Consider the following 20,975-nt stretch of genomic DNA (forward strand, 5'->3'; position numbering starts at 1 on the left):
TAATTAATTTTTTATGACCTTTTTTGACAGTTATACTGTTTTGAAGAAAATGTTACACAATATTCAATTCTGACCATATGGAGCATCTTGGGTTGTTACACTTTAATTTCCTTTTTAAAAAAGTTTCCCACGATAATTTATTTCTGAAACTGCAGATTTTACAAGAAAAGATCCATTTTATAACATTTTCTTCAAAACGGTATAACTTTATCAAAAAAGGTCGTAAAAAATTAATTAAAATATGGATTTGTTAGGAAATAAATGAACTTTAAAATTCATACATTTTTGTATCAGGATGCCGATTCTCCTGAGCAATGCAACAGTTTACAAAAAAAATTTGTTTCCCATTTCTCAAAATCTATCTTCAACGTCTGCCATTTTATTTTAAAACATTTTTTGTAACTCAAATTTGGTTTTTTTGGTTTTCAAGAAGAATGTTCAAGCTTTAATTTGAGTTTGTTTCATCTCAATATGATAATTTTCTGCTGATTTATCGCTATTGAAAGATGTTAAAAAATTGTGCTAAAATTTAGTGGCTTTTGCAAGTGTAGTTTCACCCAATTACTTTGAAATAATGAATCTTTTTCAATTTATTATAACAATTACATATCCTAGTAAGTTTATGCTCAAAATAAAAGAAAAATATACATACAATAAAATGTCAAAAAATAGAAAGATTTCTTTTTTCAAAATCAATTATCTTTTATTCATAATATTGAACAAAATTTTATGACGAGTTGTTTTATTTTTTAATAACATAAATTTTTTAATAACGTAAACATTAATAACATATTTTCTCTAATGTAAAACTCTTAAAAAATAATTGTCTAAAACGAATATTTTTACTACTGAATTAAAATGTGTCAAAATTATTCGAAATGATTATAATAAGTTTTCGATATGACCTCCGCGAGCCTCAATGCATGCATCTGCACGAACAATTAGATTCTCACGTACTCGTCGTAGCATTGCTCCATCAATAGTTCTAACAGCTAATTGCATCCTTGCAATGACTTCTTCGGATGACGCAGGCTCCGTTAAATATACATTTTGTTTCAAATGGCCCCAAAGAAAAAAATCCATTGGTGTCAGATCCGGTGAACTATTAAAAATCAATATGAAGAATATTAAAATATTTTTTCTACATTTTTTTTCTTCTCCTATCTTTCTAAATTAAAAGCTTCTCATACCGCGCGGGCCATTTAATTGGTCCGTGTTGAGCTATCGAGCGACCTGGAAAACGTTTATTTAAATAATTTGTTACATCCCGGTATGCATGTGGCGGTGCCCCGTCTTGCTGGAAAAACATATTTTTTCTTTGCAAGAAAGGAATTTCTTCCAAAAATTCTGGGAGCCATTGTCTTAAGAAATTTGCATAATTTCTTCCCTGTAAGAAATATATATGTATTTATTATATACATATGTATTTATTATTAATACATATTGCAAATCAATCAGGAGATTTTAAATTTTCTTACCGTCAGAATATCTGGGAGAAGAGCAGGACCGACAACTCTATCGTCCAAAATTGTTGCCCAATAATTTAGCTTCCATCTATGCTGAAAGCTGCATGTACGTGTCACGTGTGGATTAATGACATCATAATAATAAAAATTGTGACAATTAAATGTACCCGTGCGCGTAAATAATGATTCGTCGGTCCACATAATATTTGCCAAAAAATTTTCTTCAGCTTTATTATTATGTAAAAGCCAACAGAAATTTTCTCTGGCACGGTGATCTCTCACATTTAATTCCTGCACTCGTGTACGATGGAACGGATATAATAGTTCATTTTTTAATACTTTGTGGACTATCATATGACCAATATTTAGTTCGCGACTTATCGCACGTGTACTAATTGTAGGATTCTGATCAACTATTCCTATAATCTTCTCTTCCATTTCGATCGTTCTTACTCGACGATTACGACCAGCATCAACTTTTGATTTCGGCATTAAACAATTACTATTCCGAATCCTGCGGTCTAAACACTCGAAAGTTTTGCGATTGGGATGCATACGATTTGAATAACGCTCCGCTTACAGTCTTTCCGCACGCGCACTTGCACAATGTGCTTCACCATAAATTAAATACATATCGGCATATTCGTTATTACTATAACAATACATTCTTCTTTCGCAAAAAGTTTTATCCGAAATACTCAGATGATGCAACGAAAGAAAACTATGCTAAGTGCAATGTTTTTTTATTTGTTTCATTTATTTTATTTGTTTTTCTTTTGTTTGTTTCATTTGATCCGTTTTTTATTTTTTTCATTTGTTTAAATGAATGTTTTATTAGTAGCATCATTTAAGAATTTCACATAAAAATAATTTTTTGCGAAAGAAGAATGTATCGAAACATTGATATGTTTAGCTTACTGAGGAGCAAATTGCATAAATACGCGTGTACAGACTGCATGCGAAGCGTTATCCAAGTTTCCATCGCGATCGAAAAACTTTTGAGCATTAGATTGAAGATTTCGGAATAGTGATAGACAAACTATGTTGACGCTAGTCGTGATCGTCGGATAAGAATGATAGAAACGAAAGAGACGATTTTAAAAATGATTGAGGACCTTACAATTAATACATATGCGACAGGCTGCGAGATATTAGTCATGTAATAGTCTATGTATAAGATACTGAAAAATGAACTGTTATTTCCGTTCCATCATACACAGGTTTAAATATAAGAGATTACCGTGCCAATAAGAATATCTATTTTTGGCTTCTAGATAACAATAAAGCCGATAAAATTTACAAATATTACGTATCATTATTTATACGCACGGCTACATATTATTGACATAATAAACATTCTTATGAAATTATTAATTTATGTATGACATGCATGTGTAGCTTTCAACATAGAGGAGGCTAAACTATTAGACATTTTGGGGTAAGAGTTATCGACTCTTCTACTAGATATTTTGATGGTAAAAATATTAAATATCACCTGCAATGTATTTGCAATATGTCAGTATGTATGAAAGATGCTTATTTTATAGGAGATAAATTATGCAGATTTCTTAACACATGGCTCCTAGAACTTTTGGAAGAAATCCTTTCATACAAAGAAGAAATATGTTTTTCTAGTAACACAGGGCACTGCCGCATGCATATCGAGAAATAACGAATTTTTTAAATGAACGTTTTTCCCGTCGTTGGATAGTTCAACACAGACCAATTAGATAGTCCGCGCGGTATAAGAAGCTTTTAATTTAGAAAGATAAGAGAAGAAGAAAAATGTAGAAAAAAATACTTTAATATTTTTCATATTGATTTTTAATAGTTCACCGAATGTGACACCAATGGATTTTTTCTCTTTGGGGCCATCTGAAATAAATGTACATTCAACGGAGCCACACCCGAAGAAGTCATTGCAAGAATACAAGTGGCTGTCAAAATTGTTGACGGAGCAATGCTGCAACGGATACGAGAACCTAGTTTTCTGCGCAAAACCATTCATTGAGACTCGTGGAGAATACATCGAAAATTTATTTATAATAACAAATCTTTTCGAATAATTTCGATATACTTTTAATTCAGTAATAAAAATAGTAATTTGTTTTAGAGAATTATTTTTTAAGAATTTTATATTAGAAAAAGTATCTATTATCCTATTAAAGAATAAAACAACTCGTCTTAAAATTTTGTTCAATATTATGAATAAAAGATAATTGCTTTTATTAAGAAAGGAAGTTTTCTCTATTTTTTAAACATTTTACATATTTTTCTTTTATTTTGAGCATAAACTTACTAGGATATGTAATTGTTATAATAAATTTTAAAAAATTCATTATTTCAGAGTAATTGGACAAAACTATTTGCAAAAAGATTCATTAAATAATTAATCAGATTTAAGTATTAAAAAGATTTCTGAAAAGATTAATTGTTTAAAAATTAACACAAGACAGTTTATTTTTTTGCTTATCCAAATCTTCAAATATGTTGATAACGAGAAAGTTTGTCTTGTTTTCTGTTTTATATTACATACTTTTTTAATAATCCTACATTTTCTACAGTAGAAACTGTTTAAGAAATGGATTTTTAAAGTAATAAAGTCATCTGTAATAGGTAATAACAGAGAACAAATTTTATGGGAGAATTGCTGAAAAGATAATTTAAGATAAAATTCAATTAAGAATAAGTATCAAGATAGAGTAAGAAAAAGATAATGTGTTTATTCTTTATGTAAAAAGGACAAAGTTTCAAATTTACAAAAAACAATTTTAAAACAATTTGTAAGCGAAAAGATTGTAGGTTTTTTTATGTAAGTACACGTTCTCTGACGATAGTTCTACTCCTTGTCAAAATTTTCTTTAAGGAAAGAGCTTTTGACGGGAGAATGTGACATTTTTAATGCAAAATAAAGTTTTTCGCATTATTACGACGCATAAGGATATTGCACGATAGCAATGGCATGGTATAGCGCCGTAGCAGCGGAGCACTCACGCACATTACCAGGCGCGCGGCTCACTGACGTACGCCCGGCTAAAGTTCGGTGCTGATTGGCGCGACTTTACTCATTAATTATTGCTTTATTAAGCATTATGTAAAAAAATAGTTCAGGTCTTTTCGACTCGGTTTTTAATCAGGAATAACGCTATTTGCTTAGTGGGAAATTTTTAAGATACACCCTGTATATATATATATATATATATATATATATATATTTAAATATATTGAGAAAGAAAGATTATGATGTAAATATTAAATATATTTAAGATTATTTTATTATAATGTTTATTTTTAAATATATCTAATTTGGTAAATAAAATAAACTCTATATGTGTGTACACTACCTGTATAGTGTTTTAGAAAGCTCTCGAGATAAGCTACAAGAATAAGTAATAAAAAATAGGGGATTCTGTTTAAAAAGTTGAAGGTTACCTTCACGTGACCTTCAAACGACTCTCCAAGGTCAAATCATTGCCACCATCTGATGGCCCTCTTCAAGCCATATAACTTTTGTTTGAAATATTTTTTTTATTTAACGCACCGTTTCGGAGATATTTGAGCGTATTATTTAAAATGGGACACCCTGTATGTACACACACACACACACACACACACACACACACACACACACACACACACACACACACACAAGTAGTTAAATATATCTGCTATATAAATATGTATATACAATGTGTCCCACTCTAACATTCATACTGTAATAACTCGAAAACATGGCTTTTGGAAAAGAAATGTTTCCAATAAAAGTTGTAGGGTTTGGAGCAGGAAAGAGGATTATATTAGAGAATATTAGTTGAGCCATGGTTGTATTTGTCAAAGTCATGTGTAGGTCAATTTAGTTTCTTAAATGAGGCGCTACCCTAATTTGTCTATATAAAATGATTCCTCACAATATTCCATGTAAAGGTTATAAGAGTAAGAGCCAAAAATTGAGTAGTTTACGAGATATTTTATACTTTATATGTTGATAATTTTATCTAAATTATAAAATATCTCATGAAATATTTATTTTTCAATTATCTTACCTCAATATTTTTATGCATAGAATAATGCGAGGAATTTGCAACATACAGCTACAGCTACATATTTTTTTTAAAAACAATTATGTGTTTCCTTCATTAATTTTATTGTAATTGGTAAATATTTACCTTTACACAGCCAGCCTCAAATGACTTGATCTTGACATATATTGTCAAGGTTACTGCCCTGATTAACATCCAAAAGGTTTTAAACGTAGCTCGTTGTTTATTAAAAAGTTATAAACAAAAGAAGTTTTATAAGATTTACAGAATTTTTGAACACCATGTACAATAAGACCTTTCGTATTAAAAGTTATAAAGGAATAAATATATATTGAAGATCACAATTTCTGAACATCACAATTTCTTTGACCTTTGCATATACATATATCGATTATAATTGAGGATCTCGTTTTGTGTAGAAAGTTGCAAACCTATGTGGAAGCGTACAATAATAGACCTCGCTTGTATGTATTTGTAAACTTTGCTTTGTCTTGCAAAGTACATGCGTGGACACCGCATGTTCCGCCCCCCCCTACGGGGGAGCTTTCAGAAGGTATAACCTAACCCAATCTGTGTCTGAAGTGTAGGAAATATCTTGATATATGACATTTCGCTTTACATGGTTCATATGATTTATATAAATTTGCAACTTTTTATGCGAAGCCAGGTATATTCTATGCTTCAGACGCGGGTTGAGTTAGGTTATATCTTCCGAAAGTGGAACCCCCCCCTACGGGGGGGGCGAAACAAGCGGTGTCCACGCATGTACTTGCAAAATAAAGGAAGTTATATACAAACACTTATTAAAAGTTTAGGTAAAATAAAAAGACTTTTTATTTAGCGAAATTAAACAATAATTCTATAGCTTAGCGACATGGAAGGGACAACGAGCAAACGTGAACAAAAAAATATAAACACATAAGTAAAATATAATATGAAACCGTGATAAGCAAATGTAAACAAAAAATGTAAACACATAAATAGGATATAACGAAAAAATGACATAAAAGTATGAAACTTCAAAAGTGCATATCTCAGAAACGAAAAGAGACCGTCGCCAAATTCAAACGGTGTATTACTTAGGAATGTATCTTCTACAACATATGTGAAAATAAAAATTTTTTGACCTGTGTAACTTAAAGTAAACATTTACCAATTTATTAAATATTTCTTATTAAAAATAAAAAATAAATAATTAAATAACCGCGTATATGTCAAAAAAACATTCCATTAAGTGCACAAGATGTTTAAAGATTACGTAAAATTCGTGAAACTTTTTTCCTTTATAATTTTTTCATAAACAACGAGCGACGTTTAAAACCTTTTGGATGTTACTCAAGGCAGTGACCTTGACAATATATGTCAAGGTCAAGTCATTTGGGGCTGGTTGTGTAAAGGTAAATATTTACCAAATAAATAAATACATATGTATATATATAATAAAATTATTATATATAAAATTAAATTTGTTGTCTGTTATTTTGCTTAACTTTTTCAGCATTCATATTAAAAATGTACGCATAACCAATTTTTAATTATATTATCATACCTTTAATGTAAAGGGAATTTTTGAAAGTACTGTTGAATGATGTATTATAAAGTGATGTATTATATTCAGTATCAAGATGATGGGATTCTTGTTCAAATTGTACCACAAACAAATCTATTACTCGGGCATTTGGAAGAACCTAGAAAATAATTTTAATGTATTTACTTTAGTTAATATTAGATTTAACACACAGTAGCAATATGCACTAGGACCGCTACTTTCTACGTATATATAAAAAAAAATTTGTCACTTACTTACTTACTTACTTTCTCTCTCTCTCTCTCTCTCTCTCTCTCTCTCTCTCTCTCTCTCTCTCTCTCTCTCTCTCTCTCTCTCTCTCTCTCTCTCTCTCTCTCTCTCTCTCCCCCCTCCCTACCTCCCCTTTTCTCCCTCCTTCCCTCCGTCTCTCCCTCCTTCCCTCCCCCCTCTCTCTCTTTGAATATGGAATAAATAATTCAAAAATAATATTAATAATAATAACAAAAATAGTTACACGATGTAACTTTTAAATTAAATTTTTCTGGAATTATTTATATCATATAGCAAAATTTTCTTATTACACAATTTCCATATGCATACATATGCTTAACTTTATAATAACTTTATATATAATTTATGCAATCTGAATGATAATTTCTCTTTTATTTTATATCAGTTATGGGATTTACTTGCAACTTTCGGCCAAATTTCTTAGCTTACGCCTACTAGTCCCCTCTTACAGCTCGCGCCTTAGCGACCGCGCCGCTGAACGCTCGTAACTAAGGAGCGCTCAGAAACGTGCGCGTCACAAATGTAACGTGGCAACCTATCTAAGTTATCTTTATTGTTTATTAATAATAAAAATAATTATTCTATTATTAATTACGTATATGTTCTGTAACAATTTAAAATATTTGTGTTTTGAAACGTAATTACAACACGTTCCTGAGCGTTCCTTAGTTACAAGCGACGCAAGCGGTAAGAGGGGAACAGTAGGCGTAAGCTAAGAAATCTGGCCGAAAGTTACAAGTAAATCCCAGCACTATTTTATATAATAAAGATGTCGAACAAATGTAATATAATAGTGTCTTTGACAAATAAAAGAAACACAAAAATGTAAAAATATTTTATCTACGTTTGTTACTTGAGAAATATAGCATTTTTTTTTAAATTATCATTTTTCTTTGTAAATATAGAATCTTCGCGTAATATTCTAATCCACAAAAAAAATTTATACGCTCTAATAAAGCTAAAATTATAAAGAGTTTCTACATTATATATGTATATATATCTTTATTTTTAACTCTTAAACCATATATACAGGTTGTCCCATTTTAATGTCCCACCCCAAATAACTTTCTTATTTTTAATTTTAGAAAAAGATGTTTCAGACAAAAATTGTATGGTTTCAAGGGGGACATAAGGAGGTGTCATTAGTTTGACCTTGAATAGTTGCTTCAAGGTCACGTGAAGGTCATCGTCAATTTTTTAAATGGAACCTCCTATTTTTTATTACATATTCTTGTAGCTTATCTCGAGGGCTTTCCAAAACACTATAATTAAGTACCTTTTCGTTAAGTACTTTTTGAGTTATAAGGCTTGAAATCATTTCTTAATTTTACATAAACCGTAAAATATCTTGTAAAATATTCATTTTTCGATTATCTCACCTTAATACTTTTACGTACAAAATAATGAGAGGAATCAATTGGTGTAAAGAAAACACATAGTTGTTTTTAAGAAAAAATATGGAATTGTTAATTGCAAATTACATATTTTTTCTTCAAAACAACTATGTGTTTTCTTTACACCAATTGATTCCTCTCATTATTTTGTACGTAAAAGTATTAAGGTAAGATAATGGAAAAATGAATATTTTACAAGATATTTTACGGTTTATGTAAAATTAAGAAATGATTTCAAGCCTTATAACTCAAAAAGTACTTGAGGAAAAAATATTTCATTATAGTGTTTTGGAAAACCCTCGAGATAAGCTACAAGAATATGCAATAAAAAATAGGAGGTTCCATTTAAAAAATTGACGGTGACCGTCACGTGACCTTGAAGCAACTATTCAAGGTCAAACTAATGACACCACCTTACGTCCCCCTTGAAACCATACAACTTTTGTCTGAAACATCTTTTTTTAAAATTAAAAATAAGAAAGTTATTTGGGGTGGGACATTAAAATGGGACACCCTGTATATATATATATACAGGGTGATTTAAAACAACCTGATGTCTTTGAAATATGATATTCTTGAACGAATTCTAGACTATTTTTCCTCTTGAAAAATTTTGTCTAAAGCTTAATTTTTGAGTTATAATAAATAATAATAACAATATTTAATCCTTTGAAGTGTATTAAATTATTATTGCAGTTTCTACACAATATTTAACAATATTATTACCGTCTAGGAGGGTTATAACGTAACGCTTAAGAATAAAATGTCTAAACGCGAAATTACATAAAGTAACAAATAAACTGGAAATGGACGAATGAAAAACGAAATAGTAATCGCAATTTGATTAAATATTCTTATTTTTAAGAAAACTGACGAATTTTATTTCTTTCTGGGGATCGTTTATCTTATAAATAACAGCTTCTAAATAAGAATATTTAATCAAATTGCGATTACTATTTCGTTTTTCATTCGTCCATTTCCAGTTTATTTGTTACTTTATGTAATTTTGCGTTTGAATATTTTATTCTTAAGCGTTACGTTATAACCCTTCTAGACGGTAATAATATTGTTAAATATTGTGTAGAAACTGCAATAATAATTTAATACACTTCAAAGGATCAAATATTGTGCAATAAAATTGACTGTCTGGGGAAACGGGAGAGCATTTGTCTCGTGACGCGTTGCGCCATCCCTGCCTGCCCGTTGTATCGGACTCGTGAGTAGCCAACTATTTTCTATTATAACTCAAAAATTAAGCTATAGACAAAATTTTTTAAGAGGAAAAATATACTTAGAATTCGTTCAAGAATATCATATTTCAAAGAAATCAGGTTGTTTTGAATCACCCTGTATATATATACATATATATATATATATATATACAGGGTGTCCCGAAACTAACGCTTGATATTTTAAAGGCACATTCTCTGGCCAATTTAAAAACGATTTTTCCTCAGCGAAAATGTCGCGGTACTAATAGTTTTTGAGTTATAAACGATTGAAAATAAAGGGTTTTTCGCAAACTAAGGCTTATGGGAATAAAATATTAATAAAGTCACATTCTTTAGTTAATTTTAGATAGAGTTTACTTTAATAGAATTTTAATTTAAGGCTTAGAAAGATACATGATGACAAAAATTGGGAATATGCAAAAAATAATGATCTCCCTAGACATTTTCGCTGAGGAAAAATCGTTTTTAAATTGGCCAGAGAATCTGCCTTTAAAATATCAAGCGTTAGTTTCGGGACACCCTGTATATATCATATTGTTTGCAAGTGAACAAGTTTTGCGCTAAAAAAGTTTAAATTAACACCTTATCGGTGACATATAATCCAAGAAATGCGACAATAGCCTCATTTAACGAAGAAGATAGCGACCAAAGTGGATTTGCATAATAAAGACATTCCTGTACTACTTTATGGGCTATGAAGTTAGCAATTTTGATTTTAGTCGCAACAGAATCGACATTCTCAATGTAGGTAACATCTGCTTCTCTGAAAATTTAAAAAAATGTTTTATAGAAAGCTTATTACTGTTGAAAATATTTTGTGCTTGCAAATTTAATATAATTAAATAATTCTATAAATTAACTATTAATTACATATTAATGTTTTATAATGTCTGCGCGTATGAATGATACACACAACTCATCACAAAATAATACTTACTTAATATATATGTAATGCTTCCAATATATATATATATATATATATATATATATATATATATATATATATATATGTATATATATATATAAAGTTTTTTAAATTTTGATCGATAAGGAATATGAAAACTTGAATATAATACGTTATTTAATTTTATGTTTTTAATTTATAATTTATAATTTTGTGATTATAAAATATATACATATTTTCAAATAATATTTGAAAATAGACAAAAGATATGTAGATAATTTTAGGTACCATCAATTATTATCCTTTTTTCATTCGAAATGTATTAATGTTTTTTAATTATATAATTACCTATAAACAACAACGCCCAGATTTATGATGCTCTCGTTTTCCGGAAAATCCGGAATTGCAACATGATTTATTTGCCAAGTTTTATTCAGGCGTTTCCATTTATTAAACAAGTATAGAGTTATATTTTGAATAATTTCGTGTGCAAATGCGCAGTGCATTCCACACCACATATCAATCTTGACCTTATTTTTACTTGGACCAGACATGAAAGATATATTAGTCCGGTTAGACAGAAATACAAAATAATTAGGCCTTACAAACGTAGTATGAAAATGTGTCACCGTCATGTTTTCATCATTCATTTCCATTTTTTGTATCGGCATATTTGATAAAACTCTATAATTTTGATAATGTTTTATAATAATATTATAGGCAGGCGAAGAAGATACAGCAAATTCGGGCAAACGTGGAATCATGTGTTGAATCTCAATAGTATCAACATACGCTGCCAACCTATCACATTTAGAAATATGAAATAACGATAATAAATTTTCGACATTTATATAGAAATATTAAAAATTGAATAAAAAGATATACGGACGCAATTTATATATAAGAATAATATCTATAGAAAATTATGGCATAGAGTTCTTCTTACTCTTTTGTTCTATATCTTGTATAACATTATGTAATCTAACATGATTTATATCTTAACACTGATTTTGATAGTATTTTGATATTAGTAAAACGTAATGGTCATGTAATGTTTACTTTAGAATATACTAGTATAAAATGAATAGTTAGTATTTAATAGTTAATATTTTAGTATCAAAATTATAAATTTCAATAAAATTAAAATAAAAAAAATTTCATATTACACAATATTAGACTAATGACTTCTTTTAATTGTTTTTAATTAATGTATTGTGATTATTGACATTGATATATTACCTAACTATTCCATACATAATTTTATATATGTTAAAAAAATTGCATATTTTAGTGATAATTTGTTAAATGAATCACATATATATGTTTTTAGTTATTCGCATATTATAGCGAAAATAGTTTCTAAATGGGTACTATGTGTGCGTGTATGTGAATGTTTAAATATAAGAAACAGCATAAATATAGCTTATATATATATTTAATTTTATATATTTATATTTAATTGTATATATAAAGTGTTTATGAAAAGTGAGTGATTGTTCATGATCTAATCAAATTTTGTTAGTGACTTCTAAAATATATGAACAAAAAAATTCATATAAACTTCATACAAATAATTCATACAAAATTCATACAAAAATTCATACATGTGTCTGGAAATGTTTTCTTTCCGAATTATTATAACTTTTAAAACAATTTTTTAGATCTGTGTCATCAGCTTTATTATAGATTAATTTTATGTTATAAATGCTTCTGTAATAGGTTTCATTAAATATTAATAATTTCCTAAAGTTTGTTATTAGTAAACAGTGTAAAAGTGAAATATTTTCCAAAATTTTAAATTTCAAATAAGCAAGTTCTATGAAAACGTAAACATAAATCTTTCAGAATTGTATTATTTAGATTTTGAAAACAATTCAAAACACTACCGGAATATTTAAATTCGTCTGACAGTTGATGATAAAATGTTGTATAAGACGTGCATTACTGCTGATTTAATTAAATTGATTTTTATTTGCAATTTACATTCATTTTAATAATAATGATAATAATAATAAATTGCAAAATTTGTTACTAAGATCCTAAGAAACATATAATTAGGAATGAAAACTTTTCAGATAGGCACATTTCTATATAAATGTCTTTTCTTAGAAAATACTTTTTAATAAATAGAATGCTGTACCAGGATTGTGTCACCCTGTAATTACTATATATTTAATATTTTAATAGTTACTTACCATTGTCGTTCATTTCTTTTATAAAACTTTTTTAGATCTATATCACCCATTATAATATAATTTAATTTTATGATGTAATACTTCGGCAATAGATTATTCCGGAATATGTATTCGGTAATGTTCTTCTCATTATCATACAAACAATCTACCGGTTCATAAGGGATTATTTTTCCGCGAAAATATTGTGGATCATTAATCACCGTTATATCCATAACACGTTTTACGTCTAAATACAATTGTATTCTTCGAACTGATTTTAATATCTCAATACTCATATTACAATTGCCGACAAAAGTATCTTCCTCAATATATGATGTAAGAATGATATCATATTGTTTCGGTATTATATAGAATGATTGCATGTATGTGTCTGTTTCATTTAGTTTGCTTATCTGGTAATCAATTGAAAAGACTGATACGTTGATTGTTAAACTGCTACATAATAATAGTTTTGCAAACATGATACTACTTTCTCAGATATCTATAAAGATATAATTTTGTTAGAAAGTACAAACTGATATATTAAACAAAAACATTGCCTCATGATTTAATGGAAAAGAAAGAATTAAGACAAATACATAGAAATAAATTTAATTTTTAACAACTTACTTTGTATATTGAGATATATCACAAAATGTATGCAAATGTATGTCCTCTTATAAGAATTAGTTGCAATAAATCAATGCTTTATTCATTATCATCAGTGTAATATAAAAAATATATATGCACAGAGTTATGACTTCTTAATATCTCGAGAAACTTCCAAAGACTAACAACATTTGGAGTATGCGATATTGTAATAAATATGTGTGTCATGTAAACACACAACTTCTGAGGTCGTTAACAGCCGTTTTGATCGAGAAATGGTATGTAAGAGCAAAGCACGGTGTCCACGGTTTTTCCCACTCCAAATGCGTGCTAGCGGTCGAACGCCGTAAGAAAGCAGGTCCGTCTATTTCGCGCTGTTTAAACCAAAAGAGGCCACCGTCGCGTAGAATACAAAAATATCTAAAAAAATATATATATATGAATTTTTTATATTATTTAAAAGTAATATATATATTCCTTTACCAAAAATTTGATAATTTTTATAATTTACAATATACATTCAAATAAAATTTTATAAATTATATTATTACGAGATTGTATCGATAAATTCTCTTTGAACAAGTTAACGAAGAAACGTAACTTATTCACACTAGAGTATAATATTACAGTATCGTATATAGGAAAATATAATAAATAAATATTATTTATTAGATTTTTGTTCACGAGCTCTTTCAAATTTATTTGGATTTATGAATTAAACAACAGAAAATCCCTCAAATCGATCAAATCAAAAAGATTCTATTAATTATTAATGATTTAGTTTAGTTATTAATTTATTAATTATTACTTATTTTCATAATTAATATGTGTGTGTGTGTGTGTGTGTGTGTGTGTGTGTGTGTGTGTGTGTGTGTGTGTGTGTGTGTGTGTGTAAATATATATCTTTTATTAGTAAACATATATATTTTTAATAAACATATATATTTTTTTATTTTTTTTAATCATGTACTTTTAATTATGAATTATTTTATTTATTTATATTTTATTATATATCATAACTTTAAGATTAATGTGATGATATACAGAAGAGTAAAGATTGTTGAAATTGCGATAATTTCATGAAATTTTCAGATAGCTGTTGTACATACTTGTGGAATATGTGAAACAATTATTAATGAAGAGAACATTCCGTCTCATGGTTGTGCGGAAGCTTTTCTCCAGTTGTTTATTGATAATAGTTTTTACTTCTATCCAGTAACAGATGCAATATATATATATACTTAATTTTTGTTTCATCATTAAAAAGAATATAGTATTCTACTAAAATTTATATTATTATATGTAGATGATAATCGCATTATTCGACGAAGCCTTGTCGACAACGAAGAAGTTGTCTTGCCGGTTCATGAAAACAATCCAGATAAATAGAAACTTTGATTGAAATCCTAAAAGTAATAAATCCTGCAGTAATAAATCTGTATTTCCTAATGAATTTGATTTTAGGAACTATTGAAATACTTTCGGTATCAAATAAAGAAATCTTACAGGGGAAAAATGAAAATAGATCACTCAATAAAAAAAATAATTGGAGAGCCAACGTAAAGTTGACATTGAATTATGACGACGAAGAATTACTAATTTTATCCGTTCAAGAAAGAAGACCCCTTTGAGATTTTACAATTAGAGCAGCGATGCCAACGGCTAACAAAAAAACTTTGGGATGAAGTGTCTGAAATATTGGGAGGTTAAAAAATAGTAAAAACATTTGTGATTGAAATATTTAAATAAAAATTTCATTTACGGGTAAACTTAGCGAAGAAGAAGCCAAAAAGAAATTTAAAAATTTACATAACGCCTACCGACGGATAATACATTCCGAAAATCATCCCAGTAAATTGGCTAGAGCTCCCCCTACAAAAAAATGGCATCATTATAATTCCATGCAGTTTCTGCAAAACTTATGCTTTATCAAAAAGTAAAAATTAAATATTTTGATTATTTATGTTTTCGAACACCTTCGACTTGTAGTTTTTATATTTTTAGAGGAAAAGCTTCTAATATTGATCTTGATGGTGATATATCCAATAACGAGTCAATAAATAATAGTGATGCAACTGGCGATGACAACGATCAATCAGAGTCAGGTAATTAACTTACATTAATATTTGTCTTAAATAAAATGTGGTCGGGAAGACGCTCTGGATACTTTAATGTGTTTGAATGATCAATCAGGTTACAGAAATCTTTACTCCTGGGACGTTTAATTGGTCAATCAAATGTCCAGAGCGTCCCAATCGCATCCATAAAGTATAGAATAAGAGATCACTCACACTTGTCAGAAAAGCAAAAAGCAAAAAAAAATAATAATAAATAAATAATAATAAAATAATAATAATAATAAATAATAATAATAAATTTCAGGTACGCCAATTAAAAGAAAGAAGAGCTCGGAACAGCAGTCCAGTGCATTGGAAAGAATTGCCGATTCGTTGAGTCAACCATCAACCCCATTCATATCACCGCTAGCACCAAAGTTTGATGAAATTGATTCAACTTTAGCAGTTATTAGATGCAGATTAAGACAGATGAGTTGAACCAATCAGTTAGATGCCATTCAGCAAATAATGAACCTAACGTATAATATACTTAAAGAACAAAATTAAATCTTATTAATCATTCCATTTTACTAGTCAGAAATGATGAACGATTAACTAATTGTAAGAAACAGAAGAAACTTTAACAGAAAACAACAACGAAAAAATTAACAATGATGAAATTGCCATATGGAGACATACTGCAGCTTTAATAATTGAAATTGTTTTTTCTATACTACAATTAATTGGTCGCTGAAAAATTCTCCATTGGTTGACTAGGATACCAAATGTATTCTCTATTGTTCTTCTGGCTCGACTCAACCGATAGTTAAAAATATTTCGCTCGTCATTTAAATTTAGGCAGGGATGGCGCGATGTAGGCGATTACGTGGGGCGCTCGCCGCGATCATATGATTGCTATACGCGATGAGTGTAGCAATCGGTGTGTGTGTGTGTGTGTGTGTGTGTGTGTGTGTGTGTGTGTGTGAATGTGCACGCTCACATACACGCACGTGCGCACACACACACTGATCGCGTATAGCAATCAGCTGATCGCGGCGAGCGCACCACGTAATCGCCTATATCCCTGCCTATCTCTCGTACTCGTTCCGTAATTAGTTAACTATTTTCCTTTATAGTTTAAAAAACTCAGCTTCGGAAAAAATTTGCAAAAAGAAAAATCGTCTTAGAATTCATTCAAGAATTTGACATTTTAAAGACAAATGTTTGTTCAGACCCATATAACATCGGACATTCTATGAATATGCATATTTTCTCCATGATATGAAAATAATATCTTGTATGTAAAATGTTTATACATTTCATATACATGATTTGGATATACATAACAATATATAATATGTATATACATTGATGTATTTTATATGTATATATAATAAATGTATGTTAAATGTATGTCAAATGTCTATACATAATATGTATATATTTCGTTGTACGTCAGATATATATACATTGCTGTACATTACACGTACATACATTATGCAATCTCTAAATATATACATTGCATATACATAATATGTATATGCTTTGCTGTACGTAAGATGTATATGCATTGCTGTACATTATACGTACATACATTATGCAATCTCTAAATACATACATTGCATATACATAATATGTATATGCTTTGCTGTACGTAAGATGTATATATACATTGCTGTACATTATACGTACATACATTATGCAATCTCTAAATACATACTTTGCACATACATAATACGTATATACTTTGCTGTACGTAAGATGTATATACATAAATTATGATCAATCTCTCTCTCTCTCTCTCTCTCTCTCTCTCTCTCTCTCTCTCTCTCTCTCTCTCTCTCTCTCTCTCTCTCTATGTATATATATATATATATATATATATATATATATATATATATATATTAAAACACGCTTTGTAATTATCTTACTTAAGTTTCAAGTTAAATATGACTGCAAAAATGAATTTTGGATTTTTGTTTATATGAACTTTTTTGCTCATTTCGATGAGTAGAATGCAATTCCTAAAATAGCGGCTCACTTTTAAGAGACACCCAATATAATAAATTATAATAATATTATTAATATATAAGATGATATAATATAGTATTATAAGTAAATATTATAAATGTAAATAATATTAATATAATATATAAATTATATATATATATATATATATATATATATATATATATATATATATATATATATATGTATGTGTGTATATATATAAATTTATATTTTAATTAATAATGTGTATATGTTAAAACATTAAATAACATTATATATATATATATATATATATATATATAATTATATAAATATATTATATACAATATATACAGGGTTTGTCAAAAGTGTGGAAACCCCTAAATATCTCACAAACGGTGCATTTTAGAAAAAAATGTTTCAGGCAAAAGTTGTTTGGTTTCAAAGGGGCCATAAGATGGTATCATTGGTTTGACCTTGAAGAGTTATTTGAAGGTCACATGAAGGTCACCTTCAATTTCTTAAATGGAACCTACTATTTGTCATTGCATATTCTTGTAGCTTATCTCGAGAGCTTTCCAAAACACTATAATTAAGTACCTTTTCGTTAAGTACTTTTTGAGTTATGAGGCTTGAAATAATTTCTTAATTTTACATAAACCGTAAAATATCTTGTAAAATATTCATTTTTCGATTATCTTATCTTAATACTTTTATGTACAAAATAATGAGAGGAATCAATTGGTGTAAAGAAAACACATAGTTGTTTTTAAGAAAAAATATGGAATTGTTAATTGCAAATTATATATTTTTTCTTCAAAACAACTATGTGTTTTCTTTACATCAGTTGATTCCTCTCATTATTTTGTACGTAAAAGTATTAAGGTAAGATAATCGAAAAATGAATATTTTACAAGATATTTTACGGTTTATGTAAAATTAAGAAATTATTTCAAGCCTCATAACTCAAAAAGTACTTAACGAAAAGGTACTTAATTATAGTGTTTTGGAAAGCTCTCGAGATAAGCTACAAAAATATGTAATGACAAATAGTAGATTCCATTTAAGAAATTGAAGGTGACCTTCATGTGACCTTCAAATAACTCTTCAAGGTCAAACCAATAATACCATCTTATGGCCCCCTCGAAACCATAAAACTTTTGTCTGAAACATTTTTCTCTAAAATGCTTTGTTTCCGAAATAATTACGTGCGTTAATTAAAATGGCTCACCCTGTATATACAGGGTAGACCATTTTAATCAATACACGCGAATATCTCAGAAACACTGCATTAAATCGAAAAATGTTTCAGATATAAGTTGTACAACTTGAAGGGGGACATAAGTGGGTACCATTGGTTTGACCTTGGGTGGCGTTGTCAAGGTCAGGGCAAGGTCACTTTGGATTATTTAAATGGAATTCCTTATTTTTTATTACATATTTTTGTAGCTCATCTCGAGAGCTTTACAAAACACTATAATTAAGTTAGTTTCCATTAAGTACTTTCCGAGTTATGAGGCTTGAAATCATTTCTTAATTTTACATAAACCGTAAAATATCTTGTAAAATATTTTTTTTTCGATATCTTACCTTAATACTTTTATGTACAAAATAATGAAAGGAATCAATTGGTGTAAAGAAAACACATAGTTATTTTTAAGAAAAAATATGGAATTGTTAATTGCAAATTACATATTTTTTCTTAAAAACAACTATGTTTTTCCTTTACACCAATTGATTCCTCTCATTATTTTGTACATAGAAGTATTAAGGTAAGATAATCAAAAAATAAATATTTTACTATATATTTTATAGTTTATATAAAATTAAGAAATTATTTCAAGCCTCATAACTCGAAAAGTACTGAATGAAGAAATACTTCATTATAGTGTTTTAGAAAGCTCTCAAAACGCATTTCAAGCTGAAGCTAGAACAGCAATCACATAAAATTTAATTATATAATTGTACTATTTTAGCTTTAGCTTGAGATTGCATTTTAAGACCGACAGTAACGGCGAGTTTGCTAAGGGAAAAGTAATGTACATAAATTCACGCGAAAAGTATTAGGCACAAAAAATTCAGTCCAATCATATATTGGCATATTTTCTATTTGATGATTGATATAATAGAATTTCCGAATAAATATTATTTTTTACATCAAATACAAATCTTCATTTATCTCTTTAGACACATAAAAAACTATATAAAAAACATATTTTATAAAAATGTGTATGTACATTTTGTTCGAAGTGTTCTTGCATCTTAAAGCAGTTTCATCTCAAGAAGTTCAATGGTAAGAACTTTCAGCTATGGAAGTACCAAATGGAAATTATCTTTAGAGCCGAAACAGGGATGTTTGATCTAATGAACGGCGTCACAGCACGTCCAGCAGAAACGGACGTTGCGGCGAGAGCAGCATGGGTGTAGGGAACCGTAGGAAGTATGACTGGTTCTACTTATTGATCACACGGTAGAATAGGTAAAAGAGCATTTATTCTATATGTTGTACATAAATATGTTTAATATTGGTAGCGAGAACGCCTGTAAGGAGGATTTCTGCTGGTGTAGTGAAGTCGTGCTCCTGGGGGCTCGGTCTGCGTACTGGCGTCCCGGACTCGGAGCCTGCTGGACCCTTTTTGGGTTCCGATCGTCTGGGTGTCTGTGGTGGTCTGCGTCACCGCGACCTTGGTTTCTGCGATGATCTGCGTGGCTCTAGAATTGGGTGCGCAAGCAACCTCCGGCGGTACTGGAGACAGACGTGGTGGCGTATACCACCGTCTCCGTGAAGGATACAGGAGCCGGGGTCGAAAGTGGCGACCTCGTTGGCTCCGTCAGCAGGAGGGCGTTCCTGGACCCGCTAGGCTTCCTCTTGATGTGAGGTCGGACTACGTTTACTGAGCGGCGGAAAGGCTGGGATCGTCGTCTTATACTCGGTTTCAGGGAAGGGTCGTATATGACCTTCCTGATACTCCTGGCGGCAGGCGTGGGAACGCGGACTCCCAGGATTCGCTTCTTGTTGCGAGGTGGAGGATCCCGAAGTCCCATCGCAGGATGAGAGTCGCCTCTAGTCGAGACGGTCTCTTGTAGGGGCAGGGATGCCCCTGGTCTGTCGACCTTCCGGTTTTTCCCGGAGAAGAGTGGTGCTGGCCTCGTCTTCTTCCTTGAAGAAATCTCTTCAAGAGGAGGCTCGTTCTCCTTGGTCGCCGTGGTGTCCTGTTGATGATCTCTTGGTATGGATTCTTCTGCTTCTTCCTGACTCGATGGTGAGTGATCGAAGAAAAGGTGATTTCA

The 20,975-nt window shown here is 29.7% G+C and overlaps 1 protein-coding gene and 1 pseudogene across 1 annotated transcript in view; one reads left to right on the forward strand and one right to left on the reverse strand.

Moving 5' to 3' along the window:
* The window catches only part of LOC145962230 (thyrotropin-releasing hormone-degrading ectoenzyme-like), a 29,753-nt gene extending 16,262 nt beyond the window's left edge, over window positions 1-13,491 (reverse strand). The window contains exons 1-5 of the mRNA XM_083083196.1: window positions 13,487-13,491; window positions 13,051-13,437; window positions 11,204-11,656; window positions 10,534-10,714; window positions 7,056-7,194 (exon numbers count right to left, since the gene is read on the reverse strand). Coding sequence (XP_082939322.1) covers window positions 7,056-7,194; window positions 10,534-10,714; window positions 11,204-11,656; window positions 13,051-13,437; window positions 13,487-13,491 — 1,165 coding nt within the window. The remainder of the gene's footprint in view (window positions 1-7,055; window positions 7,195-10,533; window positions 10,715-11,203; window positions 11,657-13,050; window positions 13,438-13,486) is intronic.
* Window positions 13,492-14,673: 1,182 nt separating this feature from the next.
* LOC145962231 (uncharacterized) lies at window positions 14,674-16,262 on the forward strand (annotated as a pseudogene).
* The last annotated feature ends 4,713 nt before the right edge of the window (window positions 16,263-20,975 follow it).

This window comes from Camponotus vicinus, unplaced genomic scaffold (genome assembly GCF_025532165.1).
Source record: "Camponotus vicinus isolate PSW18456_S1 unplaced genomic scaffold, iyCamVici1.0 SCAF_11, whole genome shotgun sequence".
NCBI lineage: Eukaryota > Metazoa > Arthropoda > Insecta > Hymenoptera > Formicidae > Camponotus > Camponotus vicinus.